Consider the following 19,345-nt stretch of genomic DNA (forward strand, 5'->3'; position numbering starts at 1 on the left):
CACACACACAATATATATACACAACGCACAGACAGCACACACGCCACACACAGACAACATACACGCCACACATAGACAACATATACACAACACACACAGACAACACACACACAAATAAAGACAACGCATAGACAATGAACATACGGACAATGTCTGTGTAAGCGTGCAGAGAAAAAAAATCAACCTGTGTGAACATCCCTAAATAAAGGCACATTTGGGTTTGAATCGGTCATGCCAGTGGAAAACACCAGAGAAGTGGTTGGCAAGGGCCTAGTTAGGAGGAGTATCCTATTATGACTATACGTTGGTAAAACCTGACAGGGCAGGAAGGGGGAAAAATCATGATGGTGAATGACGCTGAAGAGCCTGTGAACAAACTCTCAAATAGACGTCTGTGATGCATGCCATTACATCAACCTGCATTTCATGGGAAGCCCACAACAATACTACGTGAAGCAGCACGTTTGTCAGATGTCAGCATGCAGACCAGTCCCTGAGCCATTCTCTTATCTGAGAATAAGAGTTAAGGACCAACTTTTAGTTAATGTTAGTAAAGTTTCCTTATGGGCATGCTAAAATAGATGGCCGACGGATTGCCAGTAGGTTGGTAACCACACCACCAAAGTAGGATGGATGGGCCCTGCCTACGTGGTTACTTAGCTCTCCTGTTCCACCTGCCTGTGGGGAGGGCCGCAGTGGGTGGGTGACTGCATGATGATGACGGGAGTGGTGCTGGTGGAGGTGTTGGAGGAGGAGGTGGGGTGGTGTCAGCTGGGGGTTAGGCGAGGGCCGGGATGGGAGAGAGGGGGCCCTCCGGAGACGGGACTGTTTTGGTGGGGGTGGTGGGAACAGCGGCAGCGGTGGTGGTGGTGGGGGCTGGCCCTGCGGGACGTGCAGTAGCAGGGGTCGGGGGGGTTGTGCTCGGGGCTGGGGAAGGGGTCGGGGTAGGGCAGGTTCCCTAAAGCAGAGGGAGAGCTGGGAGCCGAAGGGTTGAAGCTGAGGCCGAGCGGACACCGCAGCACCGGCTGCAGACAAACAGTCCATGCTATAGCTGTGATGCAGGGAGGGCCGGCGGGATGGCTGCAGACGACACAGATACAGACACACACACGCGTTACGTTCCAGACAAATGGGGAAGTCAGAGTTGGGAGTTCCCACTTGTAAAAACTTGGAATACATCCATTTTACTTCAGTAAGGAACTAGGAGTCAGTCAGATATATCAGGCTTGTCTGGAGCACAACGTTACTTACCAATCTCACACACACAGCCACACATAACAAAGACAAATAACTCAGGAAGCACATTTAATGGAAACAGAAATTATTACACACGAGAAGAAAGACCACAAAAGGCAAGAGAAGCAGACAGACTCAGCCAAAGACTTTGCAGTTGAGCTCACTGGGGCAGGGACACACTGCAAAGTCCAATGGGACACAGCAAGCAACAGCACTGTTGGATACAGTGGTTAGTGTTTGCACGTGTGTGTGTGTGTGTGTGTGTGTGTGTGTGTGTGTGTGTGTGTGTGTGTGTGTGTGTGTGTGTGTGTGTAGTAAGAAAGAAAGAAAGAAAGAAAGAAAGAAAGAAAGAAAGAAAGAAAGAAAGAAAGAAAGAAAGAAAGAAAGAAAGAAAGAAAGAGTGTGTGTCTTTATTTCTGTTAGGGAGGTTTGTTTGCATGTGTCAGGGAGGTAGCTGGCAGTTTGCAGGGGCGAGGGGCATCCGTCAACCTGGCTGAGTGCAAACAACAACAACAACAGCATTGAGACGAGAGGGGACAACATAGATGCAGCCAACGTGCAGAGCGGCTCTTTGCAAACAGGGAAGATTCCAGAATCCAGGACACTTCAGAGAAACAGCAACGAAGAAAACACAAAGCGGAACAAAAAGGGGGCCTGTGATTGTTGAATGCTGCTGCAGATACTGTAAAAGTGAAATACACATCTGGCACGGGGAAGTGTTCAAATGTACCAATTTACTAATGAAATACAGTACACATACAGGTAAACATTAAGAATAACGACATCACAAATGCTGCAGAACCTCCCCGAATATTTTAATTAATAACTCCCTTAGGCGGTTTAAGATTTCGACTTGCTCCAAACCATTTTTAGTTGCCATTCTAGAAACAGAGGGAGAGCTACATCACTGGGTGGACGAGCTGAAACTCATGGCCAACATCTTAATCATGTCATTTCAGTAGGCCTATACAGTAGGAGACACCCCCCCTTTTTGACCATGCGACTTCCATGAGAGTTCAAAGTTGCTTAAAGGAGTCTGGCCGGACCTGGCAAGACCTTGCATGGTGCAGTCAAGAAAAACATGATACAAAATCAGTGACTTCTACTGCCCTGTATGCTACACTCAGGCAGTTATGAACGACTGAAAGTACTACCAATAACTTTTCCCTAACGTGAAAGAGTCTGGGCCCCAAAGCTAAGTATGTGGTAGCTGCTAAGGACAACTGGTGCCTCCATGACCCCAGGAATCTTCTGGAGTTTCTCCCTCCCTGGATTTTCATGCGGCTTTTCAGACTCCCACCACAACAACATTACACGAACGGCCTCCTGACAGGCCTGGTTTCCTGGGCTACGGAGCAGCCAAACTGCCTGGTTTTGGAAAGGGACCACCCGTGATAATTCCAGCTATTTCTAATCCAAGGTCAGCCAGAAAACTGTGCAACACGTAAGTTGATGTGAGAATTCTAGTATTAATACTAAAACCAGAACCTAAAAAAAATACTGATGGGAGAAAAGCTATACAGTTGTAACTGACTAAATATGGGCGACTGTGTTGCTTCTAGAGACTGGTGTTGCGATGTGGCTGGGTGGATGTTTGTGTTATCTTGTTAAAAACAAAATAATAATAATAATAATAAGAAAAAAAACATAAGATAAACAGCCAGCCCTGTGGACTTTATTTTGGGGTGGAACCTTGTCAGAGTCTCCTGAGTCCCAGGAGGACACTTAAAGGTTCTTTAGGATTTTGTACTTCATAATACAAAGCACAACTGCGAAAATCTGTGTGAAAAGTTGAGCGAGTGAATAACAACAAACATGGCCGCCTCTTGTGGCCTTACTTTGGGTGGCGCCTCGTCGGAGCCTCCTGAGTCCCAGGACACAGTGACCTGTCGCCTCATCTCCATACGGGCGCGCTCCTCCTGCTGCGCTTTCTCCTCGGCCAGGATGGTGCTGCGAAAAGACGACGAGACACATTACATTACACTCAGCTGATGGCTTCATCCACAGTGCTCACTGCATACAATGAAAAAGCATGTATGCCTCATCCGTGCAAAGAGGCAGCCTCAAGGGAGCAGTGTGGCGGGACAGTACCATGGTCAGAGCACTGGTTAATAATTAGTCCCCCCACCAAACTGGCGGTTCGGGAGTTGAATTGGCAACTTTTGGGCTACAAGTCTGACACCCTAACCGCTTACCCATGCCTGCCCTAAAGAGTAGTAGCCACTGCATTAGATTCTGATTTTGGACACTCATTTCAAGGCAAAGCTCAGCTTGATGGGCCACCGCCTGTGTAAGTGTCAAACTGCCCACAGCGACAAGCATCTCTGAGGGAGAGAAGAGTGTGGCTTCAGTCACCAGGGACGATGAGGGCCTTGGCCTCAGCCTTCCCTTAACCTAGCTGTAAGATTTTCCGATGGAGAGTCCAGGTGCAGATGCAGAAGAGGTAAGAAGTCAGATTCCAGGTGGAAAAAAGAACATTTTATTTTCAGCCCAGTAAGAAAAAAAAGCTCAGAAATAGCCCCATATTAAGTTTCAGACATGGATAATTGCATCCAAAATCGGAGAAAAAAAGCCTGTGATTCTGAAGGTGGTTGACCTGGCTATTGAGAATGAGTCTGCTACAATGATTACAAAGCTCCAGGTCCACCCTACAGCGTAAGCCACGGGGCAGGCAGAGTAGAGGGAGAGCACAAGCAAACATTACATTACATTACATGATTACACATAGCTGACCCTTTTTCCAAAGCGACTTACAGTTACTATTTTTCAGTGTATTGGTTAAAGTCCCTGGAGCAATGTGGGGTTAGGTGCCTTGCTCAACGGCACTTCAGCCATGGGTGGAGGTGTAGGGAGAGGTCAGGTGGGATTTGAACCTACAACCCCCAGATTGAAAGACCAACTCCTCCCTACCCACTAGGCCATGTCTGCCCACAAAACACACTTCACTCCCCGAACACGCTGCCATAACCATCAGACTCACATAATCCATTCATAACAACAACAAGAAGAGAAGGACTTCATTCAACACAACATCTCTAGGTGCTCAAAGGTGGTTTTCCAAGAAGGTGGCTCAGTCGCGGATAGTGATAGATAGTGGCAAATCAACTAAGAAAGGAGCCTGGAGTGCTTATTTTCTAAACTAAAATGCACCTACAGTGCTTTCTAATAGCAGGGTTACAACTGTTTTGTAGGGTAGTCCCATAATGCACGCTGTTCCACCAGTGGAACTCTGTAATAGTCATTGTAAAGTTAATAATAGTACTACCAGGGCTTTTTCTGAACAGGGAAATAGGGGCGCTCCACCCTCATACCTCCGCGGGTGCACCCTCATACTTCTTTTTTTAAATATATAAATTACTTTTTTGAGCGCCCCTAGTAAATTCCCCCCTTCACCCCCCCCGCAACCTGCCATGATGCTCCCTCATGCCAAAAATTCCTAGAAAAAGCCCTGGTACTGCACTACTATGACATAACACAGGGCCTTTAGTAATGCACTACGACTTGGGTCATTGCCCTCCTGGTACAGTAACAACACATTTATAACACTGTGTGTTTAAACACGTTAAGCATAGCACATATTCATCACTTCATCGCATGTCCTTGAAATAGCCCCCAGTACCTCCAACACAACACAATCCATACTGCACAGCGGTGGGAATGTTAGCACCTGATCAAACACGCAGACCGCTCTCCAGACTAACAGACACCAAGACAAGACAATGAACAGAGCGGGCCTTACCTGCCTCAAAAAACAGAGGGCACCTTCAGTGCTGCTCCATTTAGACAAAAAGGTCATCAGTATAATCAGATGGAGAGAGAGAGAGAGAGAGAGACAGAGAGAGAGAGGAGAGGGGGAGGTAACGCAGGGGTGTGGGCGAATGGGTATTTCTGGAAACAGCGTTAGCCCGGGGGGAGAGTGTTTGTGCAGCCAATGGATGGGATGGGGTGCAAGCCAGCATGGGGGCCCAGCATGCAAGACCACCTGTCCTGTCATTCTCCAGCGTACACAAACCTGACAGCTCTAGTAGGCTGCCTTGCATCTGTCCCTCAGGCTCACAACACACCAGCTCAACAAACACACTACAGGACCCTCTCTGCTAGTCTGGGAGGACTCAACACTGCAACGCCTACAAAGCTGCTTCCCAGAAGCCTTTACAGTCCAAAAGTCTTTCTTCTTCAGACTCTTGTCGTTATCTGGAAAAAAATGAGAACCCGCCCTTAAACACCACAATACTACCTAGCCTACTCAGTAAGCAAACACTACAGTAGGTCTCTCGTGCAACTGGAGGCGAAAACAATGTCAAAAATCAAACTCAAGTCATAAAATCCAAAGAACTTACCAGCAACCAAAAGCAGTATCAGTATCTATCAGATGGCAAATGCTTAGGATGGAGGAGACAAAGAGGAAACAGAACGACAAAATACAGAGAGAAAGAAGAGAGATGTGAAGGAAGGAGGGAGGCAGATAGACGGACAGACAGAGTGAGAAAAAGAGTGAGAGAGAGGAGAGCTGGAGGGGAGGACTTAAGCCTGTCTGATGAAGCCTCCGCCTCCCACTCTCTATTTCTCTCTCTCCCTCTCTCTCGGCTCAGCCTGAGCAGCAGACTGTTAGACTGTTGGGGTTGGCCAGGGGCCACACTGGAGGCCGAGAGGGGCTGAGGAGGAGAGAACACGACAGGGAAAGCTGAGGAGACCAAGTCAGTATGTTTGCATGTACTTAGACAATTCCAAATGATTGCCGACTTAGTATACACCTTAGTGCATGCAGGACCTCATTAAGTATTAATTCTGTTTCATTTTGTTGTACATGAGACTTGCCCTTATTATCTGTCTACTGAGATAATGAAGAACAGAAATACTGTATTCCCTGGATGTGAACTTTAGTGTGTGAGGAAGTTGGAGCATTATCATTATCAGGTGAGATTAACCCTGGCCAAAGTGTGTTGTGGTTGTTGTTTTTTTTTTTTAAGCCTTGCAGCCTATTGGGGGAAAAAATCACAAAAATGTAGAACTTTGCAAAACAACAGTTGGAGATTTGACAGAAGATGCTAAATTCTGTGGAATTCGAAAATGCTGTTGCTAGAGTTGTCCCCATCTAAATAAAGAATTCCAACAGGGGTGAATCAATGAGTGAGTTGAATGAGTGAATGATGAAATGATTTCAAGAACATCTCTTTGTAGATCAGAATGCAAATGCTACTTGACACAACTCCAAATGAACATACCTGAAAGTTACATTTCTAATTAGGTTGTTGCTGCTATTCAATCACAACGATAGCTATAATGTTAGATATAGTAATAGCTACAATAATGTTGTTCAGAAGACACAAACGGACAGCAGACAAAGACAGCACCAAAGGCTTCCTAACTATCAGGAGTAATCACAATAAGATCAAGCTGCATTGCAGCAACAATTCCCCCCACTAAACATCCCATCCTCTGCCTTTTATGGCTTTGGGAGCTTTATATAAATAGCGTAAAGAGTCTAAATATTTACAGCGTCTCCAAGACACAGATTTGGCCCCTGTGCAGCCATCAGTGGCACTGCTGTGGTGTGGGAGAGCAGCAAAGAAAAAACAAAACACTGAACGCCTGAGTCATGGCAGCTCTTAAAACACTGCAATAAAAGCACAGCCTCGAAAAACACAACACCCCCACCAAAACCCAACCACCCTCGCACATCTCAACCCCCATCCCCCCGACACCTAACATTTTCTGAATGTCTCCTAACATGCAGTACAGCCAGGGAAGTGGACAGAGAGGGACAAAGGGGTTTGCTGTCCCGGGCCCAGCAAGAGGGGGGTACAGAATCCCATCCTTATTACATTGTAAGTATTGGTTGGAAGGCCCATTCAGATGACTATCACAGGCCTGGCAAAATCTGTCAGCAGCCCTGAGTACAGCAAGCCATGAGGCTCAAAAAGAGGCCTGTCTGGACCATTTATCTAAGAGGCATTAGACTGGAAATGTCTTCAGATTATCCAGAGAACTGTCAAGATCAACCGCATCTCTGTCATGACGCACCTCAAAGAATGTCTGTGGCACCTCAGGCAAAGCAATGTTTGGGTGTTGTATGCCGCACAATGTCTGAACTGTTGAAAAAAAGGTCCAGGCTTCCTCTTTGACTGAAAAGACACTGAAAGAAATGCATAAGGTATGAGGTAAGGCTTTGACTAGATTTGTTGCACGTCGGTTGGTGCAGTGGACGATTACTGGCAGAAGAGAGCAGGTACGTACATGAATGGGGAACTCAAGGAGAAGCTTTTTGTTTGTGAATTGCATCAATGGGGAACGACTTCAGTGACCTCAGCAGAGGGCTTGGCAGCCGTACTGTACCTGCGGCCCGTTTAGTAAGAGAGAGAGAGAGAAGAGAGATGAGAGGGCGTGTCCTCCCTGCTCCCTCTCCCCTGCCGTCGCCATGGCAAGAATGAGGTCATCCCCCCAGACAGGAAGTATCACAGACGGGCACACGTAGTGAGTCAGGGCTCAGAGAGACGCCTGACCTGAAGTCAGTTTCCCCTCGCCTGTTACCTTCATGAGGTCATGGGCAAACACTGATTCTGGGACAGTTAGAGCTGCTAAATAATGGTGGTGTTGAATCAGCAATACCAAGGAAAAAAGCCTTTGAAAATACTCTGGCCACACCAAAAGAGGAATTCACCTGAAATGCCAAGTCTGTTGCATAGCAACGGAATGTTAAGTCAGAGATTTCCTCAGCAAAGAGTACACCCCTAGATTTGGCCCCCCTGAGTCAGAAAAAAAAAATTCAAATGAGATCCATCATGGATTGTCAAAAACTATCACTCTGTACAATTCCCAACTAATTGAATTCCCAATCAAATAAATGACCACGCATACATGTTCCAGACCATGTCTACGGTGAAATCACACTATCGTCGCTGTCCAGTAGAACCCTTGTGTCTCCAATTTTCATTTCTTTTACTTATTAATTTATAATTCACTACTTTCTTAGTAAATGAACAACATTTAAGTTGGTTATTAAATATTTTATCACACATACATTCTCATGACCAGTAGTACTGATTTATATTTTACAATGAATAAAGAATGAATATAACATAACAAAGAAAAAGTGCAAATACCAGGTTTCTGCTTGACAGCGACGCTAACAATAATAATGGAATAACATTGGAATAGAATTGAATTGAAATAAAAGGCGAGGGTATTCACCAGAGCTGGGCCTTGAGTTCCGTGAAGCGGGGTCTCTTGCTGGGGTCGTAGGCCCAGCACTTGGTCATCAGGCTGTAGAGCGTCGGGGGACAGTTGTGGGGCATGGCGAGCCGCTCGCCGTTCTCGATCCGGCCAATCACATCGTTGTTCTTCACCCCCTGGAACGGCTTCACTCCATACATCAGGATCTCCCACATGCACACACCTGGTGGCATCAAAACACCTCTCTACATCAGCAACCAAGAACTACACCTGGCTACGAATCACCTCTCTACATCAGCAACCAAGAACTACATGTGGAAACACCTCTCTTGATCTCCCTCATGCACACATCTACAAAGCGGATTCCAAAAAAGTTGGGACACTTGGTATTTTGTGAATAAAATCAAAATGCTGCCATTTTCAAAACATTCAATATGTTAATAAGGTAGAGCATTGTGTACAGACAACATATCAGTTGTTAAAGCCAAGCAGAATGATTGTTTTGGGGTAATTATGTGATCATTTAAAATTTCACCCTCGCAACAAATTCCAAAAAAGTTGGGACAGGCCAGTAAAATGCTTTTTATGTTGGATAAGACTAAACACAACACAAGGGAGGAGACTTAACATTTAAATACTTTGACCGATGGGATGATTTTATAAAAAAAAAAAAAGATATTTTGATGTGCGAGACATGATTTCAGCAGCTCAACTGATAGGTGTGTTCTTTGACTTGTTTACCTTCTTGTTATGCTTAATATGTGGTATATCCTGACTGCAAGAAAACAATTTTGTAACCTGTATACTCTTATGATGGAACCACACTGTTGGAACATAGTAGAGATTGACATTTGCCATCATTATGGGGCAATATCTAAAGGCTGTGCTCCACAATATATTGCCTTGGTAGCTATGTATGCTGTTTATGGTCTGAATATATAATTCAGCCCTCATTTTAATGCTCTACATGAGTAAGAAGACCATAACCAAGGCATCTATGCACCCCTTTACCATCATATATCCCGTCTTTCAGACTGACCACTAAATCAAGCTGAAATATTCATTTTACTCATAACCTGGAGGGTGCATGACTCCATGATTTAAAAAAAGAATGAAATGTTTTCCATTCTGTAATCAGATGACAGTTTCATGTGTCTCCTAGGTCCACCTAGAATGAGCTTTGTCACTGTTGCAAGTGTCTGCATCATGTGCCTTAATCAAGTGTTGTGTTTATGGTCATTTTTTCAACCGCTGTCATTGTTGGAGTGTCATAGTTTGCTTATTGCCGATGGGTTTGTCATGATCTCATAACTCGTGCAATGATTTCACAGCACTCTACATTACAGAAATAAGCCTTATATGCCTGCAATTTTTAATTCAGTCTTTCTGTGTAATAGATCAGTAATTAGTCCCTCAAAATCTTCGCTACTGAGTGCCACAGCCTCTCTGTGATGGTATTTTATTTGTGCATTCATGTTGGCAGTCAATATAGTTCCTTTCAAAATATTCCTCCTTGTGTTATTTTTTGAATTATCCAACTATTACAACATTTTTTGGTCCTGTCCCAACTTTTTTGAGATTTGTTGCATGGGTCGAATTTTAAATGACCACATATTTCCCTCAAAACAATGCTTTTGCCTCATTTTAACTGTTCCTATGTTGACCTTGTGCCATTGTGCATCTTATGCATGGATTGAATGTTTTGAAAATGCCAGCATTTTTATTTTATTCACAAAATACCAAGTGTCCCAACTTTTTTGGAATCCGCTTTGTAGCAACAAAATACAATCATCCAGAGATGATTAAAATGTTCCCACTCTTCACTATCTATCCTCTTCACACAGACTTCGTAAAGTCCATTTCACCTGGGTCTCTCGCAAGTGGAGATGGCGATTAATGCAACGAATTTTACTTAATCGATCAACGTTTTAATTGACAACTAATCAATTAATTGTTGACATCCCTAACAGGCATATCTTGCTGAAACAATGGTGACATTCTGTTTCAACTGTAAATTGTACAACCCCTCTCTTGAGTCTTTCTAGGTGAACTATGGATGGAATACCTGCTCACTTTATTCAGTGCTAGTCACAGATAATATTAATATTGTTACTTTGGCATAATACACAGAACAATATGATTTAAGCAAATTGTAACATGTGTAGATGTGTGCACTTGAGTTGATAAATGAAAAACACTCACCAAACATCCAGACGTCGCTGGCTGAGGTAAAACGTCTGAAGTTGATGGACTCCGGTGCCATCCATTTAATTGGAAGTTTCCCTTTTGAGGCTACAGTAAGAAAAAAATAAGCATGACGGAATGACAGAATAGATCAGTACCGAACCTTCCATAACATAGTGAGCAAATTGAGATTTAAAAAAAAACCTTAAATGGACCAAGAAGCCAGACAATAACATAAAAAAATATAGTTATATAGCTAGCATAGCTATTGCTGTGTAACCAATGGGAGGCAAAAATGTGTTCTACTGCTATGGGGATTTGTCTAGTTCACTAGGCTAACTGATCAGAGTCATCCACCTCAGGCCTAGATCACAGACATACCTTTATAATATGAGCTGTCCTCCATGTATCTTGATAGTCCAAAGTCCCCCAGCTTCACACAATCCACATTGGACACCAGGACATTTCTAGCAGCAATATCTCTGATGAAATGGAAAAAATAACCATAAAAGGTTTTTGAACAAGAAAATAAAGTCACTTCTGTCACCTGCATTAAAGTCACCTTGCATATGAGCAAAAAAATATTCAAGACAATGTTTCCTGGGTTATGAAAAGTGATGTACAAAACCAAAATTCAATGTAAGTACTTTCTAGATATTTTTAGATCAGATACACTTCATACTGTATAATGTCAATGACTATGATCTACTGAAAAATGAACAAAACCTACAAAAAAAGCAAAAATATAAAAAGAATATCTCGACAATCTTCATGTAGTGGCTACACACCACATCCAGCACTCTGAATGTGAGAATGACACTTAACAATACTTAAATCAATAGCATCAAAAGCAGTATGGCCACAGCAGGTACAGTATGGCCACAGGCCAAGTAGGCCTAATAGTAACATAGTTATTTAGTAACTTAAGTCATTTGAAATGAGCACACAAATAAACTAGAAAAACGATGCGAGAGCGTACCTCCGCTCTCTGATGGACAGAAACATGCATACACCACGAACGTACAAACAAACGAACGTACACACACAACAAACTTGGACGATCGCATAACCTCCTTGGCGGAGGTAATAAATGGAATAGTGTTGAGGGAGACAGCTGACCTATGTACAAAACGTTTGCTCTCCAGGTATGCGAGAGCAGCACTGAGCTGGTAGGAGAAGAGGATGAGTGTGGCCAAGTCCAGACTGTACTTCCGCACCTGGAGGAAGGAGCGCAGCTGCAGAAACACAAGTAAGGGAAGAGAGACAGAAAACAGGATGTTAAGGTGCTGATTACATGTATGCGGATATTTTTAAATGCTGCTTTATTTTATCCGTTTACATGTAAACAAGACATGTGGATAACAATAAAACACCAAACAAACAGGTGGGTGTTAGCTCCCTGAACAGGGTGTTTTTAAATTGGAGTTCTAAAACTTTGCTTGACGTGTTAACGACAGGCCGAAATCAAAAAATAATTTTAAATTAAAAAAAAAAAAAAAATCCATATACGTGTAAATAGCTTCTAAGAGGAGCCATGGGAAGTAATGTGGTCTTACCATGCCCTAATTTGTAGGTAAGGTTGGGACTAGGGGTGGGTTCACATTCACGATACACATGCCACAATGAAATGCTATCACAATGCATTCCGATGCATGTATTCACATTGCGGTATTTACTTCATTTTCTTTTTTCACATTTGCCAATGTTAGACATGAAAATATCAACAAAAATATATTAAAGTTTATACGTAGAATAGGTTGCAAAAGGCTACTTATTATTTTTTGAATGTTTAGAAGTTATAATGATGATGATTTGAGGCTTGGGAGCACCATCCCATCATACCATGTTTTCTGGACTGAAGGGTAACAGAACTTTGAAAGGACATATCACAATACTGCTTTCTTGCATCGCGATACACTATCGTGACTCTACTTATCACGATTTCGATATAATAGCGTTACAGCCCTAGTTGGGACCTCCGTAACTGAGCAGATGAAGCACTGGCATGAGGAACAATGGCGAAAGGCACACACTCATTCTGTGCACACACACATTGGTGCCACTAGATGGCATCCCAGAACCCTGCACTGTCAATGACCAGGATTCAAGCTGTTCACCCTACCCAGCATGGACAATGCGTGTCTTCGATCAGATTGCAAGGTGAGCAAAAGCCTTCTATGGTGAAAAGTAAGTGTGCCTGCACATTCTAGCTGCTGCTCACCTCCCCCATGGTACAGAGCTCCATGATGATCCAGACTGGGGTCTCTGTAATCACTCCAATCAGCTTCACTATGTGGGGGTGATCAAACTGCCGCATGGTCACTGCAGGAAATACACAGACACGGTTAATATCTTATGCTTTTAAATGTATTGGAGAATAAATGTGTCATACACCTACAGCATATTACGTCTAGATCAGTGATTTTCAAACAGTGGGCCAGGGCCCACTGGTGGGCCCTGAAGGTATTCCAAGTGAGCCTTGAAATAATTTTCTAAAAATCAAAATAATATTTATTAGTGTGTTGCTGTTGACTATTTATTTCAGTTGTATTGTTTATTAGGCTAGAGGTGGGCCCCGAACATTTGTGAAAATTTCAACTGGGCCCCAAGTTGTAAAAAGATTGGGAACCCATGGTCTAGATTATTCATTTAATCTCCTAGATACTGTACCCTGGCCCATATTGATGCACTCTCATGGAGAGAGAGAGAGAGAGAGAGAGAGAGAGAGAGAGAGAGAGAGAGAGAGAGAGAGAGAGAGAGAGAGAGAGAGAGAGAGAGAGAGAGAGAGAGAGAGAGAGAGAGAGAGAGAAGATGGATAATGAGACAAGTCTTTTTAATAGAAAGTTCCGGAAACTCACAAGCCTCTTGCAGAAACTTTTCTCGAACACTGTCTGAGGTGCAGTTCTTACAGGTCTTGATGGCTACTGCCAGGGCTGGGTTCTCCTGGGGGGCGAAACACAACATGGTGTTCATGGAAAAAGTGCCACGTGTCACCACAATTAAACAACAGACACATTATAGCATGCCAATACTATACAATACATCTTTACACAGTGAATTGAATTGTGTTTGAAGCCTCGATGATTCGAGCCAAAAATCCTGGCAGAATTTGATCAGAGAAAGTATTCATACTGCATGTTACCCATACTGACTCACAAAGGGTAATGAAATGTTTTTCTTTTGGTTTCATGCAGCCACAGATGACATTGTTTTCATTTGGCATGGTCTGACTCTGCAAGTAGTGGATGACAGCTCAGCCCATGGTCTGCACTGTGGATGACGGCTCTGATCAAAGTCAAAGTTTATTTATAATGCACTTTTAAAACAACAAAGGAGGCTGATTAAAGTGCTAAGGGGTAGGCCTAAATAAAAAGGACTTGAGCACACCATGAAGTAACACAGACAATATGACTTGAAGACAACCATAAAAGACAGAAAGCACAAGCAGGGGACATTAACATGAAATACAGTGTAAATAGACTAATAAACTAAAATGAAACAACAAGTATGTTAATACATAGGATGGACCAAAGAGGTGGGCTAGAATATAAATAGATGAGGCCCAGATGAGAGCAAAAGAGATAAAACTGAGGAGAGGCTGGTTTTGTTTTCGTACCGGGCTGATGTAGACCCCTTGGTGGACGTCTCCAAACTGGCCTTCTCCAATGCAGCGTCCCAGTTCCATCCTCTCTCTCTGGATCTCATAGTCTCGAGCTGCAGAGAACACAAACAGCCATCAGCAACACCACACTACACACACACCCTCTCAAGTTCAGCATGGAGTCAAAAAGGAGGAGCACATTGTACAGAGAGCCCAGAGACCACACACTCATGCCCAATCCAGTCAAGGACAGACCAATTATTCTGTTCAATATTTTGGGGAGAATTGCAAAACTACATATTTTTTGAATCCTAGACATTGACGGTTAGTTTAAACTGCTTCAGACAGGTCAGTTTAGAAAAGTCCGTTTCAAGTGATTAAAAGTCAAAATGGTGTAAATATATGATGGTGTGTAAGAGTCAAACCCTGAGATTGGAAAAGGTTTCTACATGCTACTTCTTAGTCTACTCTACAACAAACTATTATTTTAATACTCTACAATAACCTATTATTTTAATACTCTACAATAACCTATTATTACAATACTCTATAGTCTGCTTTTGTCTCTTAATGGGGTCTCCACACCAACCCGACGGTTGGTTATTGACGCGCGTTGGGGACAGTTTGGACAGAGTTGGCTCGTGTATCTCGGTGCGTCTGGTGGAGTTGGAGGACGCTGGTGCTCGTGGGTCTCCGTGAGGAGTCTTTCAGCATGTTCAGTTGGGTTGCGGATCGCAACGGTGGTCGCGTTCCATGCAGGACTCTGATTGGTTTGTGCTAACTGCAAGCAGGAGTTGGGAGGGCTCACAAACGTCTACTTGAGTTTCATTACGACATCACATGTGTTTGTTTAGACAGCTTCTAACACAATGCTCAGCGTGCCTTTTTCCTCTTTAGCGAACTAGGTGGCAGTGAGAGAAATTAAGTCTACAGTGAAGTAATGAAACCGCGAAAGTCATAGCGTTTTGTGAGCAAGAGACAGAGATAGAATGTGGTCTTGACTCTTGATGGATAAATTATGAATGCCTATGGGCATCGTAGACTATAGCCTATTTAGAGTCATTAGTGCATCTACTATCAAGGCTGCTCCTGAAAAGTAGAGAGTTGACTTCGCGAAAACATGTAAACATTTGGCTACTACAAGTACAACAGGGCTAGCTGAACCGCAAACTCTCCAACACGGAAGTTAGGCTACTACAACAAAATCCCTCCGGTGCTACCCAGGGGAGTGTCCAGGTGAAGTCGGCACAGTGTTCAGGGAGCAAACTGTGTCCAATCAAGACAGAAAGGAGCAGACAGACAACTGACTACTAGCCGTAGTTGGAAAGTCTGGTTGGATCCGATAGGTGTGTACACGGCTTAAAAGGCACTGGCTAACAAAATGTAGTGTATTGTTTTTGTCACAATCATATATCCCCACTTTGACCACATCTTCTGTTATGCTCACCTGAGGGCAAAACCAGTAATCACACACAGAGTTAGGTGCTACTGTTTCCTAGAGGGCCACATGAAATCAGAAATTTCTTTCATGCACTTGCTGGTGAAAAGAGAAGGAATTCAAGTCCGTTCACTGTCATGCAAGTTCGGCATTTCCCAAACATGTCTAAGGGTGCATGCACGCAAAATTCATTTCAATTTGTTGCAGTGTTAAGATTATTAATTCTCTCTGTGGAAGATGCACTTGCACTTCTGAAATGAGAAAGAACAGTCGGGAGGAAAACAACTGAAAGTTTTATTTGAATCCAAGCATTGGCCGGTCACCTTGAGCAAGCATGTTTTTTTAGTGGCAGCTGCGTTGTGTTGCGCAGTCTCACAAAACAAAAGAGTCTCTCGAGACTTTGAAAACACAAACAAGGTTTCCACACAAATAAGAGCACTGACTTAGAGGAGGACAACGACATTCAAATCAAGATCAAGATCACAAATAATTGGTCGACGATCACAAAAGGCACACCATCACGAGCAACAATCAAATAAAGGGAGGCAAGAGTGGTGGGGAGGGAGAAAGAAAGACCTTTTACCTTCTTCTAATCCATAGAACTCTTCAATGCAGATGATGCAAGGAGAAACAACATTGGATAACACATACGTCAATCATTGAAATGTGGGAGTCAATTGATTTTGCTGGGTCATGACAGGGTATAAAAAGATATTCAATATTTGTGTTGCACTGGCTGGCCAGATAAGATGAACTAATATGAGATTTGGTGAGGGTTGCAAACGAGAGCTAGGAGTTTTTTGGGCCCTTAGGATATACATCCCAACCAGCGAAAAGCTATGACACGAAACAAGTTCCAATAGACCAATAGTCATTTTAAAAACATGACCATATTCACAACTAAATCCTCTCAAATGCCAAGTAATATAATTAGTATAATAGCAAACTCAACGCTTGGTCAGCAACTGATCAAAAGTCCAGATAAGGCCAAAACAGTAACGGTGCTAAATATTCAGTTTCAGCAGTTATTGTGTGCACTCTTCAGTTGTCTCACATATGCCTTTTGTTCATGCTGTATCAATTCAACACCTTGAGCAGTTTGGGGCACACCTACATCACTAGCACAGAGAGTGATTTCAAGTTCAGAGTGAGCTAATGTAGAACGTGTAGTGGATGACACCTCCCCGCCGTCAGCATTTAGCGCAAGGGTGACGGCCCACTGATGGGCTCCACCTCATTCTCAACTCTGTGCCACCAGAGCTGGCAAAGCTGAGCCGTAAAGCGGCAGCAAACTCACACCGCTGGCACACTCCAGTCCAGACCCTCTCCCCCACCCCCGCCCAAGAATCGATTAGCCCCACCCCTCTACAGGACTCCTGGGCTGTCAGCACACTACAGTAAAGAGTCTACATTTATAATCCTTTTTTCTTTGATTTATCTTCAAAGACAATGGTCGAAATGTAATCCTGCCATGGAATAAAACAAAAAAAAAAAAAGGTTTTTTTAAGAGTGTGAACTCCTCAGTCCAAACTTACGGTACAGTGATGAGCTCCATCTCATTCTCAACTCCGTGCCACCAGAGCTTGTAAAGCTGCAGCTAACACACTGGTGGCACCAGAGCCATGGAGGTAAGAGCTAGGCCAATCCCATCGACCTCCACGTTCCATTTTTACACAAAGACGGCGGCTCATGGAGCCTCTGACACACAGATCACCAGATAAGTAGTTTCAATATTGTTCCAGAAATGAGCGTCGCACACAGAAAGTTAGTAGAGGAATCAGCGAACAATCATTTAGTTTAAAAAAGAAGCACTCCAGGCTCTTTCATTAGCTCATTTACCACTACCTCTTGGTTAGCTTATACTGGCTAGCTGAACAACCTTCTCTAATTACATTAGCCCAGCATTAGCCCAGGATTGTTACAAACAATCTATAACCTACAATCCATCTAAATTAGAACTCATCCATCTTTTTTGCGGTATGACACAGACAAAACTTCCACATTGACAGTCAACAATCTATCTAATGTATAGTGAGTTACTGTGACAGCTGATAGGTTACAGCAATTGTAACTAAACATCTTTCCTCTCAATTATTGAGGTTAAAGAGTTTGCCAATAAATCTGTGCAGTGGAAGTGTCACCAGCACATCCAAGGACCAGAGACACCGGGGAGTTTTTTGGACAGTAAAGCACAGATAGCTTACACACACAAACATCAGAAAAGTAGAGCAGAGAGTAGAACTGTAGATCTAAGTTAAAGCTGCACGCACGCACACGCACACTCGCGCACGCACTCGCACTCACACACTTCAACAAAATAGAAGACGATGGTTGACTCATGGAGATAGAGTTCATATCCTGGAGATGGGAGATAGGGAATATTCCACAAGACTTTTTACAGCTAATAAAAGCTGATGAGGCTTGCTGTACTGTACTTACTGGAAGGCATGGTGTAGGTGTCCTCCTCATCGATGATCTCAGCATAGTCGTCCGTTTCTGTGAGAACCGAGACAAGTCACTGATGGCTACACGACAACAAAGTCAGTCAAACAAGCCAGCACGGACACCAAATGCACACAACAATGACAAACACGCATACACACACCCTCACAGTCAAAAAAACAGCACATTGCCGTTTGAGGTTTGGAAGCACAAATGACTTAATGCTGCTCAAGTTCAACCAAGATCAAGAGGAAAGAGGGAGAGGGGGCAAAAGGATGTGAGGAGGGGAGACAAGAATGCACTTTTCCCTCCTCTGTCAAAGATGTGTCATCTGCAACAACACATGATGTCATGGCCAGCTCCAAACCCAGGGCTATGTCTCCATCAGCTGTCTAGAAGACGTTTCCGTGGATTCTGATAAGGTGGCTAAAGGAATGTAGCTAACGGTAGCGTCTGCACTCTGGCCCGATGACAAAAGGATTCAGTAACGCCTTGTTACAACATTTGAAACTGTTTCGTTTTTTCCTGTAATCTGTCTTTACTGACAACGAAACTATGACCCCTATGAACACGCACGCACGCACGCACCCACACACACACAAAACTTGTACTTGTAATAAACAAGACTTTACCATCTCCGCTTATGTCTTCTGAAGATCCATGCAGCATGCAAAGATTTAAGAGTTGCAGAGAGAGAGAGAGAGAGAGAAAGACAAGAGGTCAGGATGAGGGCAGCCAGGAGACGCGAGAAATGAGAGCAAGGAGACCTAATCAGGAAACTACAGAGATGACATGGAGGTTAAGGAACAGGTGATGACGAGAGAGAGAGAGAGAGAGAGAGAGAGAGAAAGAAAGAATGGAGGGAACATCACACTAATTACACTCCTGAGGTTGAGGGAGAGTGGAAAGCACTCTTCAGCTAGAGGCAATGCAAGATTAAAACAGAACAAAGAGCAACAACATAAGCACTTGGAGAAGAAGAAACACTTAGAGAAGATGGTTAGTTCAAAGTTAAAAGCTAGAGAAGCAGTAGATTTGCAGACCATACACAACCATATATAACTACCACCACACAAGTGCATGCCAACCCCATCTAATAAAATTGACATGCGTATCTCACGGCAAATTCCAGGCCACAGCTTCCATCTCAACTCAATATCAGGTTTCTGGTAAGCAGACGATCTTTTACATGTATTCCAAAAGAGTACCAATTCTAAACACAAGGCCTGATACATTTTTTCTACATTTCATTACAAAATAGATTAATCCCT

At 43.5% G+C, this 19,345-nt stretch overlaps 1 protein-coding gene across 10 annotated transcripts in view; it reads right to left on the bottom strand.

Annotated features, from left to right (window-relative positions):
* Positions 1-19,345, bottom strand: part of ptk2ab (protein tyrosine kinase 2ab) — an 84,840-nt gene that overhangs the window by 16,762 nt on the left and 48,733 nt on the right. For 5 of the 10 annotated variants that reach the window (XM_063199776.1, XM_063199771.1, XM_063199766.1 and 2 more), the window contains 11 exons: positions 18,707-18,724; positions 18,072-18,128; positions 16,216-16,236; positions 14,210-14,307; positions 13,452-13,536; positions 12,815-12,915; positions 11,713-11,828; positions 10,975-11,075; positions 10,612-10,701; positions 8,428-8,632; positions 3,075-3,186 (listed from right to left, as the gene is read on the bottom strand). In XM_063199776.1, the coding sequence (XP_063055846.1) occupies positions 3,075-3,186; positions 8,428-8,632; positions 10,612-10,701; positions 10,975-11,075; positions 11,713-11,828; positions 12,815-12,915; positions 13,452-13,536; positions 14,210-14,307; positions 16,216-16,236; positions 18,072-18,128; positions 18,707-18,724 (1,004 nt within the window). Of the gene's footprint in view, positions 1-46; positions 1,081-3,074; positions 3,187-8,427; positions 8,633-10,611; positions 10,702-10,974; positions 11,076-11,712; positions 11,829-12,814; positions 12,916-13,451; positions 13,537-14,209; positions 14,308-16,215; positions 16,237-18,071; positions 18,129-18,706; positions 18,725-19,345 lie in introns of those variants that run through there. The other 5 variants (XM_063199772.1, XM_063199773.1, XM_063199777.1 and 2 more) reach the window with 4 other exon arrangements.

The sequence above is a fragment of the Engraulis encrasicolus genome, chromosome 5, assembly GCF_034702125.1.
Source record: "Engraulis encrasicolus isolate BLACKSEA-1 chromosome 5, IST_EnEncr_1.0, whole genome shotgun sequence".
Classification (NCBI taxonomy): Eukaryota; Metazoa; Chordata; class Actinopteri; order Clupeiformes; family Engraulidae; genus Engraulis; species Engraulis encrasicolus.